Source organism: Lepisosteus platostomus, chromosome 6, assembly GCF_059453375.1.
Source record: "Lepisosteus platostomus isolate fLepPlt1 chromosome 6, fLepPlt1.hap1, whole genome shotgun sequence".
Taxonomy (NCBI): Eukaryota; Metazoa; Chordata; class Actinopteri; order Semionotiformes; family Lepisosteidae; genus Lepisosteus; species Lepisosteus platostomus.
The window spans coordinates 20,772,994-20,792,159 of record NC_142616.1 but is presented as its reverse complement, the minus strand read 5'-3'; the positions used below and the strand labels follow the sequence as shown (position 1 = coordinate 20,792,159).

At 35.8% G+C, this 19,166-nt stretch overlaps 1 protein-coding gene and 1 long non-coding RNA gene across 3 annotated transcripts in view; both read left to right on the top strand.

Moving 5' to 3' along the window:
- The window catches only part of parga (poly (ADP-ribose) glycohydrolase a), a 53,721-nt gene that overhangs the window by 8,928 nt on the left and 25,627 nt on the right, over positions 1-19,166 (top strand). For both annotated transcript variants that reach the window (XM_088634716.1, XM_088634715.1), the window contains exons 9-10: positions 11,519-11,611; positions 16,030-16,184. In XM_088634716.1, the coding sequence (XP_088490842.1) occupies positions 11,519-11,611; positions 16,030-16,184 (248 nt within the window). The remainder of the gene's footprint in view (positions 1-11,518; positions 11,612-16,029; positions 16,185-19,166) is intronic.
- LOC148661262 (uncharacterized) lies at positions 507-10,977 on the top strand. The gene is made up of 2 exons (XR_015939488.1): positions 507-8,428; positions 8,802-10,977. It is a non-coding gene; the product is annotated as an uncharacterized LOC148661262 (long non-coding RNA).

Sequence of the window (19,166 nt, the reverse complement as noted above, 5' to 3'; positions counted from 1 at the left end):
GTTGTTTTGAGCATTGTCAGGATATCTTCTTCATCATCCCTCTAATGGAAAGTCACTCAGCAGAAGGCATTTTAAACTCAAGCGTAAATGCTTGTAAACATTGCAGCTGATTAAAGTTGTCGAATCTTGTGCTGTGCAGATGGACCATTGGCCTTTAATAAATCTGTCAGTGCAAAGTAAATTGAATAAATGTGTCGTGAAAGGACTTCATACTCCGTAATGTGATGTCCTTCAAACATGAAATTTTAGTCTAGATTTGTTATGAATGTTAGTTTTTACATTGCTGTCCTATCAAGATTATTCTGGATGACAGATAAAGTTTACAATACCTACCTTTTTACATTGTATGTAACAACATATACTATAGAGCACATTTATGCTGTGTAATACCTCTGGAATTAAACATAAAGCTCAAGATCCTAAATTTTAGAAACATTAAACCCACCATTTAGAACTATATTCTCTCACATTGCATCTGCTACACTGCTTACCTTAGGTCTCTTTATAATTACTGGTGGCATTATTTCTAGAGTGTACAGACTTCAGACTGGTGCTAGTTTCAGTTGAAGAGCCTGTTTAGCTGGATAACCCATATCGATTACTAAACAGTTTTGATGAAATTTTAATCAAATGACTGAACACCTATTTTTGAGGGCCCAATGAGGAAACATTGTCATAAGAAAGGATAATAAGCACTGGATCAAAAACCTATTAACCTTTGGAAACAGAAAGCATCTGCATAGTTTAACCTTTCACACTTATCCATTGTGTTTTCACAGGATTTATTCTGAACTGTTTGTTATTATATCACTGTCAGTGCAAAACACAGATGAGTCTTTTTCTCTACTCTGATTAGACAATGGACTTTTGCCAAGATATGTAGTGCCGTTGTGTCTTTGATGCTAATATTAGTCCACCTCCTGCCAGCTACCTAAGATCTAATTCATGGTGTTTTATAGCTCCCCTGTGTTCCACTAAATTAGTCCTGAGACAACTGGCAATAATTTATACTGTAAATGAATCGATACACTTAATGTTGTAATTTTTCACTGGAAATATAACAAAATTCCAAATATATCATTACTGAAGGGCACGTTGTCTAATGCACAGAAGCTACGTGAATTAACTCTTCATAAAAATTAAGACATTTTTAAACATTACATTTACTGTGTTCAAAAAACAATAACGTGATGGATAATACAGGTCCAGCTCACTTTAAACTGAGGAAATTATAGGAAATATTTTTTTCTGTAGTTCATTTAGCACACCTGCGCACATTTATAACAAACAAAATTGTGAATCGGGAGATTCTAATTTTATCATTCACATGAATATGACTAATACAGAAGTTTTTACTAGTGCATTAAACTTCTGAGTCTGTCTTTATGGGAATAGCAAAGGTTTATAGTCATCCAGATGAATAGCTGCCTCTCTTACCAACTTGCACCTGCTCATAGAGAGGTGTCTCAGTGGCGTTCATTGTGGACTGATGACTAATTAAGGTAAAGACGTGCACAAAGCATGAAATCAACAGCTGTCTCTGATGGGCCATGTATGAGATGGGATCAATTTGCCCTAACTAAAGAGATGCAAATATGGCATTTGAAAAGCAGTAATAGTTGATTTTAAGTGACAAGTCAGTTCCCTTGAATGGCCCTCTTTCCCCCATAGGAGCAGGATTCTAAATTGTTTTTATTTGAAGTAATTCTATCAGTGGCTGTGCTCTCTCTTTCTTTACTAAAATGCAGTGTGGGTTTTAATGGCTACATTGTAAATAACACAGAAGACGTTTTTTGGTGACATAATGAATGAATAATCCTTTGTCCTCTGAATGTCTTACTTTCATATTAAGGCTTTAGCAGCTCAGCTATCAACTATGCTCTGTGCACAGTGTTAAGGCACTGCAAAGTATTTACATAAAAATTGTTATTGATGGAAAACTTTTCTAGTCTTCTAGATGATTGATGGAACTTCTAGATGATTGATGGAACATTAGTCTTGATGTTTGGGACTGACGAATGACAAGATGAAAGGACAGTCTGTTTACTAGCCTGATAGTTAAAGCACTAATTTTTTTAAATTCACATGACATGTCTTAAGGAGAAAAGACCGAATTTATTAACATAATGCGGATGATCAATAATTCAATTAATTAAAAAAATATTTTATCATCACGACTAGGACAACAAATGTAAGTAGATTTAGATTTATTATTTCTTTTTGAAGGAGATGTGCTTAGAAAATGTTGATTTAGAATTTTTTTTAATGTTTCACAGGTAAAATTCACTTTTTAAGTAAATGCCGGTCCAAGCTACATCACGGGGTTAATAACTGGGTTTGGCAACTCTGCCAGCCATCCCTATTAATCATACCTTAATGAAAGCAAAGTCTTGCTCAGAATTCCTATCCTTTACTTGGAAGAATTTTATTGGGTGAGTCAGATTTTTCTGGATCAATAGCTGTCTGTGTCATTTTACAGCTCAATCTAATTTAATTAAAAAGAGCCATTAAATCTATAAGGTAGCTAATAAAAGCCATTAGCAAAGAGCAGCCAGTTCTAATGAAGCACCATTGCTCCAGCTACACTTGCTGTCCATTTAAGTGCTTGAGCAATGCATTTTATTCCTCTCAAGACTAGGCAGTAAGTGAAAGAGGAAGAATGTCACAAAACTCAGAGTGATCAAGGTCAGGGGTGGCACAGGCAGTGGCAATACCAAATCCAGCAGTTATGATTTCACATCTGCATTTTCTTCATCTCCTAATGCGCACGGAGTTCTGCTGTCATATTACAGTGTCTGTCACTTTATTTAGTTTAGTGTTTGACAGCAAATGCAGACAACCGTACTTCCAGGAATGTATTTTTTTACTGCTCATTATACTTTGAAATATCAAAAGGACATGGTTTTAAACATGTTGATGTCTTGGAGGTAACTTTTTTGTTTTATCTTGTCGCCATTAGCCCTGCCAACTAGTGAGTTCTTAGGATCTTAGGATACTTGGCTTTTTTTTGATTGGATCCTTTAACTTCAATCCGTGACTGCCTTAAAAAGACTTCTCTTTTATTCAGGATCTGAGTTATCACAAGTACTCTTAATATAACACAGAAAATACTGAGTATGAGAAATTTTAATAGAAACCATTTTTAGTTTTATTGAAAAAGACTATAAAATATGAAATTTCATTTTAGTAATACTATAAAGTTGAAAAGCCACTGTGTTACCAAGTTTAAAAGTCATGATGAATTGAAAAATGGGTAGGGAAGTGTGACAGGAACAAATGTTAAATGAGTTGTTTTTTGGAAAGATAGACAATACAAAGAGTGGTGGTGAGGTACTATAGATAGATCAAAACTGAATTACAATCTACAAGATTGAAGCAAGAGACTACAGAGAGTTTTGAATTTTGCAGAAGTATTCACCCCCTTCCAATGATGTCCACTATGTGACATATTCCACTACTTGAAAGTCTATTTGAAATCAAGAACAGGAAGCACTTCTTTACACAGAGGGTTGTGGGTGTATGGAACAAGCTTCTCTACTTCATCATGTTGTTGAAGCCGATATCCTGGATTCTTTCCACAATGATGCCAAAAATATTAGGAAATGTGTATTGGGCTAGATGGGCTGGATGGCCTTTCGTTTGTAAGGGTTCTTGTGCTCTGCGTGGTATATATCACCAGTGTATATATCACATGGGTGATTCTGAACTGCAGGAAGCCAAGCAAAAAAGGCATTTATGGGCTTATGTAGGTTTTTCTACTGTATGTATTCATTAAGGCAATGCAAACACAGAATTGGTGGGTATGTCATACTCAAGCTTTACAGCACACTAGTAAGAACTCATGAAGGAAATTGTGACAGACAAAAACACAATAGCCTTAGAGTGAATTCAGAGAACCGCAACTTGAATGATTCCTCAAGGCTTTGTCGTATACAGACAGGTTAAAGGAGCTAATTGCTTCAGTGAAGAGCAAATTAAATTCAGCTTTCATTGAAATAGAAAGAAATCTAAGGGATACAGAGTTAACATTTTGGTGAGCTTTTGCTGAAGGTATCTTATATTTAATGAGTTGTACCCAGTATTAGATCCCACAGCTATTAAATGTAGCTGAGGCTTACTCTTTATGTTCTAAATGAGACTTATTGAAAAATGACTACATGTAACAGCCTCATTTTAACTTTCACAGTTTTTCCTGTATTTGAGCCACAGGGGGCACTGTTAGACAATTGATTCTTTTTTTAAAACTTTTTATTTAGCGATGAAAGGATTTACAAACAGAACATAACCAAAACAGCAGAATAAACATTTGCCTTCATCTTAAATTTTTGTTACATTGTATAAATAAAAATGAGCTATTTAAATTATGCCAGCAGGTATGTAGGGCCGTACAAAAAAAATCCAATTGTTTGATAAGGAACACAACACATAGATATCACTGCCTATTTTCTCGTTAACTAAAATCAGGTCCCTGTAGGGAGATAACTTTAATCCATGTTTCCCAGTATTTGCTAAACCTCTCTGCATGCAATCTGAGAGAAAAAGTTATTCATTCCATTTTATAGATCTCATTCACAACATTAACCCATTGCTCATGTGTTGGAGGTTCTTTTATAAGCCATTTTCATGTAATTGCTTTTTTACTAGCTGCTAGAAGAATCCCTAGTATATATCTATCCTTTACTTCAATATCATCAAAGTCGAAATTGCCCAAGTATATAACAGAAAATGCAAATGGTATATATTCACAATTGCTAAATTATTAAGAGTTATATGTATAGTTTTCCAGTAGTGATGTAAATTGATTCATTTATAACAGCTGTAAAAGTAATGTTAAACCTTTTTTTTTTCCAAACTGGGCTTCAGTGGAATTCTGTTATTATCTGTGTTAAATAATGTAAATGGTTTGTATATTATAACACTTACTTCATTAAAGATATACATACTGTATATAATAAACCCTTTTTTCTCAGCAGAATTTTTAAAATATAAGTATAACAGCAAGTTCAGCAGTGCATATACTTCTTCAGATTGCAAATCAGATCACTATAGTCTTGACATAAAGGGTTGGGTTGAGTAGTTCATCCTCCCAGTGCAACCAGGCTTTCTGAAACCATGGCACTCAGCAGTCTGAGCTGCTCCATGGCAGGGTGACGTCCAGTTAGTAACAGGAGGTAACCCTCCACTTGCCACGCAGTAGTAAACCCTGCAGCTTGCCTGGCCTGTGACTTACACTGTGGTTATTAAGGGCTGTTTCACTCTTCCAGTCCATACAGACTTTGCCTCAGTCTCTTGGGGGCCTGTGTTGTGAAAAACAGTGACTCAGCGCTTCACCACCGCCTTAGAGTCATGGCGGTGAGCTGAGATGAGTAACAGCTTGGAGTTTTTCTCAGCTTTTTACTTTTTAAAGTAGGATGCGATTCCAAATTTCACTAAATCTTAATACATCTATAAATTGAATATTGGTGTAAAATAGCCCATCTAGCTTTAGTTAGTAGTTATTTAGTCCAAGGATCTCATCCAGCTGTTTCTCAAAGAAAGCCAGAGGGCTGGCTTCAACCACATGGCAGGTAGCTTGTTCCACACTAAGGGCTAATTCATGAAAGAGCATAATTGTGCAGAATTGTCACAAAAAATAATTTTAAGGTAGTCTGTACTGCTGTTATTTAAAGAACCTTACTTTATCAGACCTACCTGCAGATTAATTAATTAATTTTACTGGTCTTTGAGTTGAAGTTCTTTATTGATGTCAACCACTGAACACAGTAGACACCTTTTGATAAAGTTTGAATATACAGGACTGCATTAGCTCATTTTGATCTCCGGATGAAACGTTGCACCTTCATTGTATTGTTTGTTCAAATATTATTGGATTTATTTTCTGGACTAAGCAAACCTTATTTTTGCATTTTGAATGCCACAAAGATATTTGTTTTATAGTATGTTCACAATTAGCACAGATGCGTGCATACAGAGTATGATCTTGATTTTTGAATTCTTACATCTTTAAACTTGGAACTTAAAATTAGTTCATTTAAATTTGTAAGTGCCTTAAAGCACAGACCTAATTACACAATACAGTGTAATTTACTCACTTAAATTGTGCAAAAAGAATCAGGAATTTCAGCAGATGTATTTATTCTAAAAGGGTGTTCTTGCCTAAAGCTGAGAAAAACATCAGTATATTTAGTATTGTGAGCGACTGAAAGTAAACTCTTTTGACTTAATTAAATTTTCCAAGCATTTCAGAAACGCTAAAGTAATTGTCAAGAGGTGAGAAGCCTTGGAGGTGGCACGGTGCCTTGATTGGCAGTTGAAGTGTAATGGTTATTAAAAAAGAAATATGAATTAGGCCTTGTCTTGTAAACTGTCTGCGTGCTTTTCCACAATGGAAGTATCGGCCTGCGGTTTCCAATAAATGTCAAAAACACTCATATTTTACAAAATAAGGTCCTGTGCTGCATAATGCCAGACTGTGATTAAATATAAAAATAAAATCAAAAGCATGTGTATTTTTTCCCAGTATACTTCTTTCCTTTCTGCTGCTTTTAATCAGGAGGCTGAGTAATTGAAGATGGGCTTGACAGCAGTGGACAATTCCAATCAAGTTAGCGCTGTGCAGTTCATAGCAGTAGGAGTAAGTAAAGGAGGTGGGGAGTGCAGTTTATTTTCAAACACGTACCAACACAAGCAAAACCACCTACTGGGAAGCTGTCAAGGGAGTGGGTTTAGAAATATGAATCGTGCCTTACTTCTCCAGCAATTCATAGTGCCGTAATCACTGGCAAAAAGTCACTGAGGTGACCTGCTGTGGCCTGACCTAGCCGAGACTGTCACAGAATTGCAGAAGGAACACTGAACTCCAATTTTTGGGTAAAATAGGTTAAGTCACTCAACACAATTTCAGCACAATATCTTCTTTTTGATATTTACTGTGTTTTTTGTTTTTTTGGTTCCATTAATTAACTTTGATCACTGATGTGGTCTTCTATTTTGTTCAGCTGTAATCTCTCTGCATTTGTTTCAAAGTATTATTCCTTTCTTAATGAAGATATTGCCCAGTACAAGGAACATCCTGACAGAATCAGGTCAGACTGAAGTTTGTTCAAATAACCTTTTTAAAATTTAAGTACAAATAAGCATGGCTAATTTTTCAAAATTGATGAGGTATCACACATGCTGTATTGTGTAATAAAATTACATGCTGCCAAATGGGAAAGGCAAGTGAGGTGTACACTTAAGCTTTTTGTTACCCGCTCATATAAACTATCTTATACTGATGCAAATGTCAGAAAAGGGAAAAATAACAACACTGCCACCAACATTTGACCTGTCTTCTGTCACTGTTGGAATGATGAGCCATGCTAAAAAGTCTTCTGTTACTGTACTGTATAACAGAAAGGTTGTTGACTACTGTATGTGCAGTGCAGTGCATTTAACAATACGAATCAGTGACAAAAATGGCCTTCACACAATATACAGCATGTTCTTTTTCTTGTAGGGTTGAATTTATTGAGACATCTGATAGCTGTATCAGTAAAAAAAATTGAGTTGGCTTATCCTCATTCTCTGGTGCTCTGCTAGACAACATTATCAGTACGTGTAATATGGTGACAAATGAACTATTTAGATAGCCTTAATGTGTATATTGTATATTCTGAACATAGAGTGAGAACATTGTGTGCTGTATGTAGCTTTTGATTAGAATTTACAGTATATCATGCACCCAGTCATTACATTCTAATTTTTAATTTTCTTGAGCAGACACTAAAAATATTTTGCTGTTTACTGATCGCCATTTGTATCACCTGCATCTAAGTCAAAGCCAGTAAGGACACTATGCAACCACGGCACAAGGGAAAGAGAGGAATACAGATTTGGCTCATTCAAGTATATTAACTGTATTTTCCACCTTTGTACAAAGGGTGATTAATAGTTTTGTCCTACCTAAATCTTAGTGTTTTGTGTGCCTATGCTTGTATGTTTCTTTCATTACACATGGAATTTTCAAATGTACTGAGAAACAGATCAGACAGCATGTTTGAAAAACAACGTGACATGTTGCCATCTGTATTGTATTAGGAGATGAGTTTCCTTCCTACGATAAAAATGCTTCTATAAGTCATGTCTGATGCCTTGGCACATCTGTTCATGACCATGGTACTTGATCAGGTGAGCGGTGAATTGAAGGATGTCAGATTAGAATTAGTGTGTGGGGAGAAATGGTTGGACAGAGGAAAATCCTGATTAAATATTTTTAAAATGCATGCCTAGAAAATAAAATTGGTGACTGACATGGTAAGATTGTTTTCTTCTGATTTAGGGATATGAACTCACATCTGTTTCATTTACACAGTCATATTCCAATAGTCAATCAACCTTGCATGGTTTATTGGGGGTGGAGAAGAATGAAAATGGGAAAAATGCAGAGGTAAATCTGAACTTTGCTCAAATGCAGGCTGCCTCTTTTACTTGATTGCTTTGTCAGTTTGATGTGATGTATAGACCTGTTTCAAGTCATACGCTGAGTGTTAGTTTAGTTGATTTGATGCGCTGTCGAAGTTTGATTTAAAAACGCCAGGCCTTGCTACCTCAGCTATATCCCATCCTGGCTGTCAACTGCTTTCATTCATTATGCCCCAAGGAACCGTTTATGATGTCAAGCAGGTCATTACTTATGACAGTGTTTAGTCAAGCCTCCTTTGCTGCAATATAAATGTTCTTTGCTAAATTGCCAGTCAAGGCTTCTTGTCCAGGAACACACTGTCCTGTAGCTCACACTTGGGCATTTGCATCTGTTCCAGGAATCCATTTAATCAACCAACATGCCCAACAACCTTGATGAAATTGCCCCGTGATTGATCATCCTGACATTTTGAAGCCAATATCACTATAAATAAGTATGTAGTAAATCTCCGCTATGATAAAATAACAGCACGTATATTTTAAGTCATGGGTGGTTGGTGTGTATTATACGTATTCTGGATTCCGTATTCCCTAGTATGAGGATAATTGTAGTATTCAGTTCGGTGGTTTGCAGGAAGTCTCAGCTTAGTGTTCATGCTTTATAACGCATTTTAATTTTCCTTTTTATTGTTCTGCCTTTAAACCGCTGGAGGATTATATGTGAATATATATATGAAAATGAACACAAAAATATTTTCCGTTTGCAGTCTGAAGCTACTGATGGTGCTCCGCTGGTGTTGACTGAGAGCACCAAAATGAAGCTGCTTGGCAGGAACCTGTGTAGCCAACATAAAACAGGATATTTTGTGTGCTATGTACTGTTCTATTGCTGCTCACTAGGTCATTCATTAAATTCAGCAATAAACCTCTGAACAGCAAGAAATCTTGGGCTCCCCTCCGTATGCTCATCATGTTAACAGTCCCAAGTGTCCGCATTCTATTCCCTTGTGCGTCATAGAAACCATCTGTGGCTGGAAATGTTGTGGGAGTTTTATTTCTGTTCAATAGCATGCACTATATTAACCTGTTCATAATATCTTTATTTCTAGTTTTTACCTCTCTGGAGTATACCAGTCCTTCAGAAGCCTCTGTGAGCTCATAATGAAACTGAGTGTGAGATGTTCTGGTTGACCACTACCAACCCTAACATCTAGAAGGGGTCAACGACTTGTGGTTCATGAGCTTGTGCTGCAGTGGTGACTGAAGTCTCATGGTGCCTCTGCTGAGCTGCGCTCACTTTAATTCTTAAGCTTTGTTCTGCGGTTGCAGTTGATTCCCTTGGATTTTGAGTATTTCACTTGCCACTTGTTCTTATCCTCATTTGACCTCCCTTTTAAGTGTGTTTTGAAAGAAAAAAAGCAAGGGAATTGTTCCAAAATGTATCAGAAGCCAAACATTGAAGCTGGGACGTGAGACCATACATACAGTACTGCTTGTTTTTTTTTCTCAGTAACTTAAGGAGGATCTCACCCAGTTTGAATGATCCAAGGAAATGACTCTGCTTTTTTCCACTTTTCTTGATTTAAATTAATCATTTAATTCAATGATTGATTGATTAAATTCTGAAATACATAAGTAGTTATACATGTGTAAAGCTGATATTTTTCAATTCTCTATGATTTATTGCAGCACAGTCAGGTGTAAGCGTGCTTCTAGAAAGTGTACTGTAGCAGCTTTTAGACCAAAAATAATGGAGGACAAAATTGTTTTAATAAATTTAGTTCTGTTTTAATAGAATGTGTCTCAACAAATTCTTTTTAAAAGAGAAATGCTAATAAAACAACATGCAGCTGATGTCTTGAATGAGCCAAGAGCTATATTGTGTCAATATGTAAGTGATATTGTTCACCTTCTGTCATGCTGCAGACAACTTGGCAAGTATTCATGAGTCATATCCAGTGACAGTCGAATAAGAAAATTATCCAGGCTGACAAGTAGACAGCTGGGTTCAAATGTCTCATTTAACAGTATTCTGTGCTTGCAATTTCCGACTTTATGATGTACTGGTAGTTTTCTGAGCTGTTTTCCATTCTTAGAGAGGGGTTTAATGTGCTAGTCTGAGTATGAAATAAATGTATTGTAATACAGAGCTTAACACAGTGATTAAATTGTAAGGTAATGTTTATAGTCAGCACCCTGCACCCACAACTCTGGGAAGAATGTTTATATTCTGTTTTTTTACTTTTATTTCTGTTCTGAATGTGTACATCTAATGAGATATCTAAAGGTGACATTGCATCTATTCTACAGTATTCCTGACTAACTTCTAATGTAGGAGAGTCGAATCTTGGCTTTTCCTTTCTTTTTCATATCAAGACCAGCTGAATTTTGTAATTGACCATTCATTATTTAATTGGTCCACCTATCAAATTGAAATGTTAGAGGTTCCTATTTAACAAAGACTTGTAATATTTTTTAATATTGCTAATGTTTGGATGCTACAAATAGGAATGGTGTGAATAAAGTGATAGACCTCATCATAATAAGCGATTGAGTGGCATAAACCAAACTTAACTCTGAGTGACTTGTCTCTGTTTAACTTCTACGTCTTCTGCCTCGTTTTTTTCTGACCTTTCCAGACCATTGTAAGCAAACAGTGAAGTGATTTCATGCAATGTATTAATGAAATGCGGTGCATTGTTTGTATGACATTAACACAATTCTAATTGTCTTCTGTCCTTATGCAACCCGATAAATAGAACTGCAAAAAGTAAAATTCACATTTTTTCCTGCTCCATGGATGTGATTACAAACTGGACTAAAAATTGCTGTAAAGACAAAGTGTTGGTAAAAATATATTGTAGACTGATAACTGGATGGAGTTGTATGTCCATTTGTCAAACGTTTTTGTATTCAGCCAGCTACCAGTAACACACCTGAGTCCTCATCTGCTGCAATGAATGTCAGCAATGTAAGAAGGGTAGTTAAGATTACAGCTGAGCTTTGAGACATTTGTAAGATGATATATTTTGTGTAATGCACTATTTGTGTTACGGTTCCAAACTGATAAAAAATAACTTATAAAATTACATTTTTCTTTCTGTTTTGTTTTCAGAACATGAATTGTGATGAAGCTAAACATCTCTTTTTCAATGTTCTGCCTGGCATGGGGCAATTGGCTTTAAAACTGCCAAAGCTGTGTACCCAGGTAAGTCTGTGAAGTATACTTGAGATCTGAAGCAGGGAGCATCATTCTTCACGCACTGGCCAATGTAAAGGGGGATCCTGAGAAATGAATGAGGTCAAGGTGCCAGGCAGGGCTATGTTTCTTATTAAAGGCTGTGGCCGTTCAGTCATTTTAAATTAAGGCCAATGGGTGATGAAGGACAGTGCACATCTGTAATAGGAAAAGACACATTAGAAGATACAAATACGTTCATGACTGATTGAAGGTAAAAAGCAAGAAAGCTGACAGTTGCTTTACACTTCTATGGATTTTACACGTTCTCCCTAGAGTGGAACACAAAAAGAGTTTTGACCAGCTGTTTACACAGTTATTTACACGGATAATGATGCAGTTTTTTTGTCGAATTGTTTTATTGCTTGCTTCAAGAATAAATGGTTATATCAAAATATATTTATAGCTATTGCAATTTATGTATAATGTGTGAACACACAGGTTTCAAATCTTATTTCCGACATTTGAAAATTTCGGCTCTTGTGAAATCGAGGGGGAAAGAATACAGTTTTGGTTTATGGCTCATCAGGCCAGAGCTCATCGCGTTTTTTTGTAGTGTAAAACCGCATGGATGGGATGCCAGTACAGAGCAGGAATTATCCCCCAGCAATACTGGTCCCCACTTATACAGTACAGCTGATGGTATTGGAGCAGCAGTGTTTGCAGTGGAGACTCGAACCCATGACCGTCCAATTATGATCCTAAAATCTTGCCAACTATGCTAAGCCTCTTTCCTGAACTAAATAGAACTATACATAAACTCAAAACATATATGCAGAGCATCAGAATAAATATATTGCTCTGTGCATGAACTGTATGTTTTAAAATAATGGAGAACATGAGAGTTAGGATATTGCTTCAATGTTTTTGCCATTAGGGTTGATTAATTGATAATGACTACTGTGCACACTTTGTAACCTTGATTGTTGCATAACCACTAATAAATCACTGCAGTGAGTAAGTTGGTTGAGCACTGATGATGAGGTGACTTGGCCTATCTGATGGAAGTCATGAAAGACAAATGTGGAAAGGAACAGATATACCCAATTTGTCAGGAGAACAACACTTCTGAACTGTCGTGGCTGGATTAAATCCCTTCAGGTGGAGACACGTCTTATTAGTGATAATGGTTATGATGGAAGTTATGCGTGATTACCCTAATTGTTAGGCTTGAGCCTCATTATATTTTGTAGAATATTCTTGGACAGTGTATGACATCTAGGGCTCAGAGACCAGTGCACTTGCTTGTCCAGAATCTGCAAGAGGAATTGGATAGAATTCCACAAGGCAGCATCTGCAACTTGATGCAGATCACGTGTCACAGATGTATAGCAAGTATTGCTTTCGTTTATTGGTCAGATGCACTATTAGCCTCTGACTTTCATAGCATCCCTCCTGTTGGTGATGTTAATCTGTATAATGAGTTTGTATAATGGGTCATGTCAATGTAATAGAACTCAGTGGTAGTAAGCATGTTAAAGAAGTGACATGACCCCACTGAAACCTAGAAAACGTGGAATTATCCCTCTGCAAAAGTCATGGCCTTTTGGCATGGTGGAGATCTCTGCTCTGTGTGCTCTAACTCCTTAATCAAATGCCAGCAGGCACAGAGCAGTGTTGCACCAGTCACATCTGTTCAATAAAAATGTCTGGTCACCTGTTACAAGAAAGATTGTCATTTCCCTGATGATAACTTTGCGAATCTGTTGACGTGATGTTTTGATTTGATGAAGTGAAGTTTCTTTGATGCTAACTATATAAAAGTATGAAAGTATGAATGAAATTTCTTTCTGAATTTTTGTTCTCTTTCTAAATTTCTTAACAAGTGATATAGGTGGATTATACAAGAAATGCTGAATGTTACATGAATTTGTTTGCTATAAATCTAAGTACTGGAAAATCCAGAATATCTGTGGGGATGTCCTTTAAAATTCTTGTACCAGTTTTTCTGAAAAAAACAAAAAAAGCAGTCAGCTATTCTATAAACAAGAATGCAATGACTTCTTTAATGTGAAGTATGTTGGAAGGTTTGCATTCCTGTGTTCATAAAAATGTAGATGATGCCACTCATATTCTACAGAATTAAGTATTTAGTATTGCAGAGTGTTTATCTTTTGATAATTTGTTTTGTGAATGTGAATTATTGGATTACCATAGCACCAATGTATTACAGAGAAATACTGCATGCAAAGAAATCTGAGTTCAGCTGTCAGATGTGCAAATTGTTATATCGAGTTGATGAAATAAGACAAGGCATGGTACTCTCTAAAGCTCAAGTGATTGTCTTACTCCAATTTCCCATAAAACTCTTTTCTTTTACACTAAACAGAATCTTTCTTTTCTCTTCAGAAACAAACTATTGTGGTAATTTTCAGTTACCCTGATAGTCATTTCTGTTAGTATATTTATTGACCTCCTGATAAGAAGTGATTGAATAACTAAAAGCTCTCGTGTGAGTGACTCACCTCTGTTGAAGATCTGCCCCTTCTACTTCCTGTATCTTTTCCTGTTTTCTTTTCTGACCTTTACGGATCACTGACAGGAAACATTAAAGGGATTTTGTGCAAAGTGTATTTGAAATGTACTTCATTGTTTGTATGATATTCACATATTTCACACAGTCCAGCTAATTGCAAAACAATGAGGGGAAAATGCACATTACCACCTATTTACATGGAAGGGATTAGAAGCCAGACTAACAGAAAATTCACTGTAAAGATATATTAAAAACAATTGTAGACTAATAGCTTATTTTGCAAAACCGACATGACATTTATGATTCAGCGTGCAATGAACATGTTTTCTAAGGACATGAAGTTGGTCAAAGTGGGCTTTGTTACATGTTAGGTGTTAAATCCGTATAATGTTAACGATTTAACAAATAGTTAATACAGTTCAGGTGATATACAGGAACAGATAATACATTTTATTATTATCAGTTTAATTTAAACTGTATCATTAATTATTTTATTTATTTTATCAATAAATGTAAGTAAAACGTAGGGACACTTAACTTTAAATATCCTGTGATATTATGGCCTTTTGCTTTTGTCAAATGGATTTTGATTTCAACAAACTTAGGGTGTGATTTGTTTTATAATTAAAATGTATCCTTATTAATTATTTATCCCCATTGCCTATATGAAACAACCCAGAAAATGATAGAGGTAATCATATTGGCATTTTGAGATTTTATAAAAGAAAGCAATAGCACATACATAAAACCCACTAATGAACTGTATTCATTTCTTGTCAAATGTCAGGGTCCTCATTTTATCAGAAGAATAAGGTCATGTGAATATCAGATAAAATCCTTATGAACAAGGCCTTATTCATTGGAATGGCATTTTGTGTCCAGTACTCTGTATTGGATATGTGGTAACAGCAGCCCTGTTCTACAATTGAAGCCACATTGAGGCATTTGACAATGAGTAGGGCTAGTGTTGGTATAATAAGACAGAAAATTGAGCAGCTGCACTGAGATCAATAGAAATGCCACCTCTCTTCTTTGGGGCTCATTTGAGTCTTATTGCCTGCTTCTGAGGAGCAGAAGCAGAGATTAATGATGTGTTGAATGTGAAACTGTGTTCCTCTCACTTCCGTTTTCTGGGCTTCATCAAATTGTAAAGCAGCCATCTGATTTATGTATAGAAATGACCAGTGCTATCGACCTTCCAGAGTCATTTGTGTGTAATTAATAGCTTTATAGATATGAAGAACCACTCAAAATTAATTTATAAGTTAGATCATGTAAACTGAAGACCGGTGTTGTTTATTTAGGCTTTTGTGATAATCAGCAGTATTCATCATAGACTTGTTGAAGGACTACCCCAGTAAGGAGAAATGCTTTTATTTCAAATCTGATAATAAAAAACAGGCTTCACATCCTCATTAATCAAAAACTGTCAAAATAAACTCCCCACCATATACTTCCAAGTAGTGTAGCTGTATATTTAATATGCATTTTCAAAAGTCCCAGAGTAGCTACCAACCACAAATCTTTGCTGCAGACGTTGTCTTGGAAGTAGGAAATTTTGTGTGCCTCAGTTTTCTAACAGAATCAGCAGCACTTCCAGTAAATGAAAACTTACATCTTTCTGATAGAGAATCAGTAAAGCAGCACAAAGGTATTTAGAGCTGCTGCCTAATACAGTTTTGCCTATTTTTCTTTTTTTATTGATTAGTAATCTGCAATGCCTTAAACAAGGTCCTTTACTCCAATCAGCAGAGATAAATGGCCCTTGGCTTTAATGGTGCTGGCTGATTTAAGAATCCAGTAGTGGTCCTAAATTACTCCCTGTAATTTGCTAAATGCAATTTTGCTTCCTTGTTTGGTAAATTGCTAAACCAATTATCTCTGCCTTCCTTTTTTTTTTTTGCCCTTGCAGCCGATACCACTGCTTAAGCAGAAGATGAATCACTCCATCACAATGTCACAAGAACAAATAGCCTGCCTCCTGGCCAATGCCTTCTTCTGCACATTCCCTCGTCGCAACTCCAAGAAATCTGAGTATTCAAATTACCCAGAAATCAATTTCAACAGGTACTGTCTATGCTCACATGGCGAATATGGAGTTCAATGAATATGCACAAGCAAAGGGGCTTGTGTTGTACTGTGTTTTGAACGAAAGCAAACAGATGCTTGATCTGTTTTCGTGCATTGGTCTTAACTGCATGATACAGGGATGAATAAGAATATATGTACTGTATAGAATATATTTTGAAAATGAAATAAGAAAAAATAATTTAGATCTGTTGATCAATTAGTTTTGTACACTTTTGCCTTCCTTCCAGCAGGCATTCTTTTTTTTAAATTTTGTGATAATTCTGAATTATGTGTTTCATGTTGCTCTCTCCTGAAGTGTCTGCAGTAGGATTGACTGGTGCTGTTCCTTGAGTACTGTACCTGTGCAGGATTTGTAGCTTTATACAGAATTGGAGGGGGTGTGGGAAGTAGATACATAGCTTTTGTGTGCAAAAATGAAATGTTGACCAATTTTGTTTTATATTAATGTACTACAAAAGCATTAGCTTTTTGGACAGTCAAATGTATTTTTCTGCATCTATGTCATAAAATTTGTTCAGACCCTCAAAAGTATTCCTGCAGGCAAATGTTTTAATCTGAGTTCATAACGAAACTTCAGAGAAGGTCAAATCTCAATTACTGTCTCTCAAGAGTATAAATACTGTCCTTTAGACCATTTTTTCAGCTTTTGTCATGCTGACACCCTTCCTCCTTTGCCATTGCCACTGCCAATGCAGAAACCCTTTGATTTATTGTAGTGACGTTACAGATTCCTTGTCCATGTGGCCTGGCAGTTGGTCCTAAAACCAAATGGCATACAGCCAGAAATATCAATAAATGCTCTTTTTTATTTGCAGTCTCAATACTTATGAGTTTGTCTGCATCTGCTGACCAGTTTAAGATTACCACCATCTCTATCAACCAAATTGCTTGACGTTTTGTTATTTCAGGTTATGAATATCAAACTGCACTTTCTTCTGGTAACATTGATGACATATTAAATTCAAACTTTTTTTTTATTTGTCCAAACTAAATTATGTTAATAATAAGTTTGAAGTTCATTTTCTCTTGTTCTATGTAAAACAATACCTGACTAAATTATTTTAGAGTGCCAATATTATGTCAAGTTGTCAAATGAGATTTGAACCAGGTGTTCTCCACAGATGATGTAATAAGGCTGGATTCAAAGACCATATACAGTATTGACAGGTCTTTAATGTATTTCCAGGAGGGAGACCTACTGTCTAGAAATTATCGGGTTTTTTTTACTTTCTGCTACCAAGTCAATGATATGTGATTTTCTTGAATATAGTAAAATAATGTATTGTTATGTAGATGCTGAGTTAGCATATCTATTCATTTCTGTGTTGGTTTATTTTGTTCCTACTTATCTGCATTGTAAAACAGTGACAAATCCCTGATAGTGCCTACACACCCCTCCCTGGAATTAGATTTTAGTGGTATAAATCCTTTATGTCTTTGATCTTATTCTCCGATGCCCACCTTCCATTCGTTGTCAAAGCAAGACCAAATAGAAAGCACATCAAACCAGAGGCAATATCTGTTTTCTGACATGAAAGCAGACGTCAATACTATAAAAAACACAGACCCATAGTCTTTAGTAATAGTGGGTGATAAGTGTGAAGTAGAGCACAAATCGCCCAGTATTTTGTGACCCAATTCCCATTTTTCTTAAGCTCTTCTTTCATGTAAGAAGCATTATATTCAGACTTGTCTATGAAAGTCTTTACTTTTAATATGCATGTGTAATGTTTATTGTTTATGTGAAATCTTAGTGACATGTTTCAAAGAAAAGTGTTAAAGATTTTTCAATTCATCATTGTTTTATATGGTATGTGGCTCAATATTCTTGAAGTCACAGGTCACTGACCTTTGAGTCAATAGCAAAGGCTCTTGTTAACAGCTGATAATTGTCAGATTTAATTTTGCCTTAGAAATTCCTAGACATTGGACTGAAACAAACTGAGTACAGTGGAATTTAATGTAGCCAGCAATACTGTACATAGTCATTCTACCATGTAAAATATTTCATTTTTTATGAACACGAATCATACTTCTAAGAACACAAACTAAGAATGCAAGAATAGAAACAGGGATTAATTCTGACACTGAAAAGTCAGAAGAAGGAAGACAAAGTGTTTCTGCTGTGTATCATCTATAGATGTGTAGGTACTGTAAGTGAGGGAGACCTCCAGAATCAGAGGGTAAGAAGCTCATTAAAAACGCCATTGTGAAAATGAGAAAATGAGATGGGGAATATTTCCATCTAAAGCGATGGAAATATGGGAGACAGTGGAAGTGTAGAAAGCTTAGTTCTGTAAATGACCTAAGAGATTTAGACATTAGTAGATCTTTGAAACCTGGGTGAAAGTGTGAACCTATTTTAAGGATAATTGTGGCTTGAGAGTCCTTAAATACTTGTAGAAGCAGTCAGACAAGATGGTCTTCAATGATGGAATAGTCAGTGCTTCAGTTTAATGTCTGGTCCAGCAAATTGCACTTCCTACAGTTTAGTGTGTCCTGTCACCATACTAGAGTATTAGTAGAGAAATTGTTTTCTTTGGGAGTCTCCTATCCAACCACTGACCTGGTTAAGACATTTCATTAAACCTTCTTTAACCAGATCATGCTGGGGATCCCAGAACAGCAACACAGCTGTTTTTTATGTCTATACAAACCAGGAATATTCGATTTTGGGGAACAAAATCATTGGCAATTTAATTTTTGAAGAAACTGATGAAGTTAAAGCTATTAAGCCAAGATGAAATTACATTGGTAAGACATAAAGTTTGAGAAACAGAACCAATTAATTTCTTAATAGAATTTCTACAGAGTGACTTATCAGGTTTAATTTAATACACTAGGATGAGAACCATGTTAATATATAAGTGGTTACCTGCAGCATGAAGAAGTACCCATCACTATGGTCAGCCATAACTATTGTGTATTGTCCAAGTTCTTTTCATAATTTAATTAACA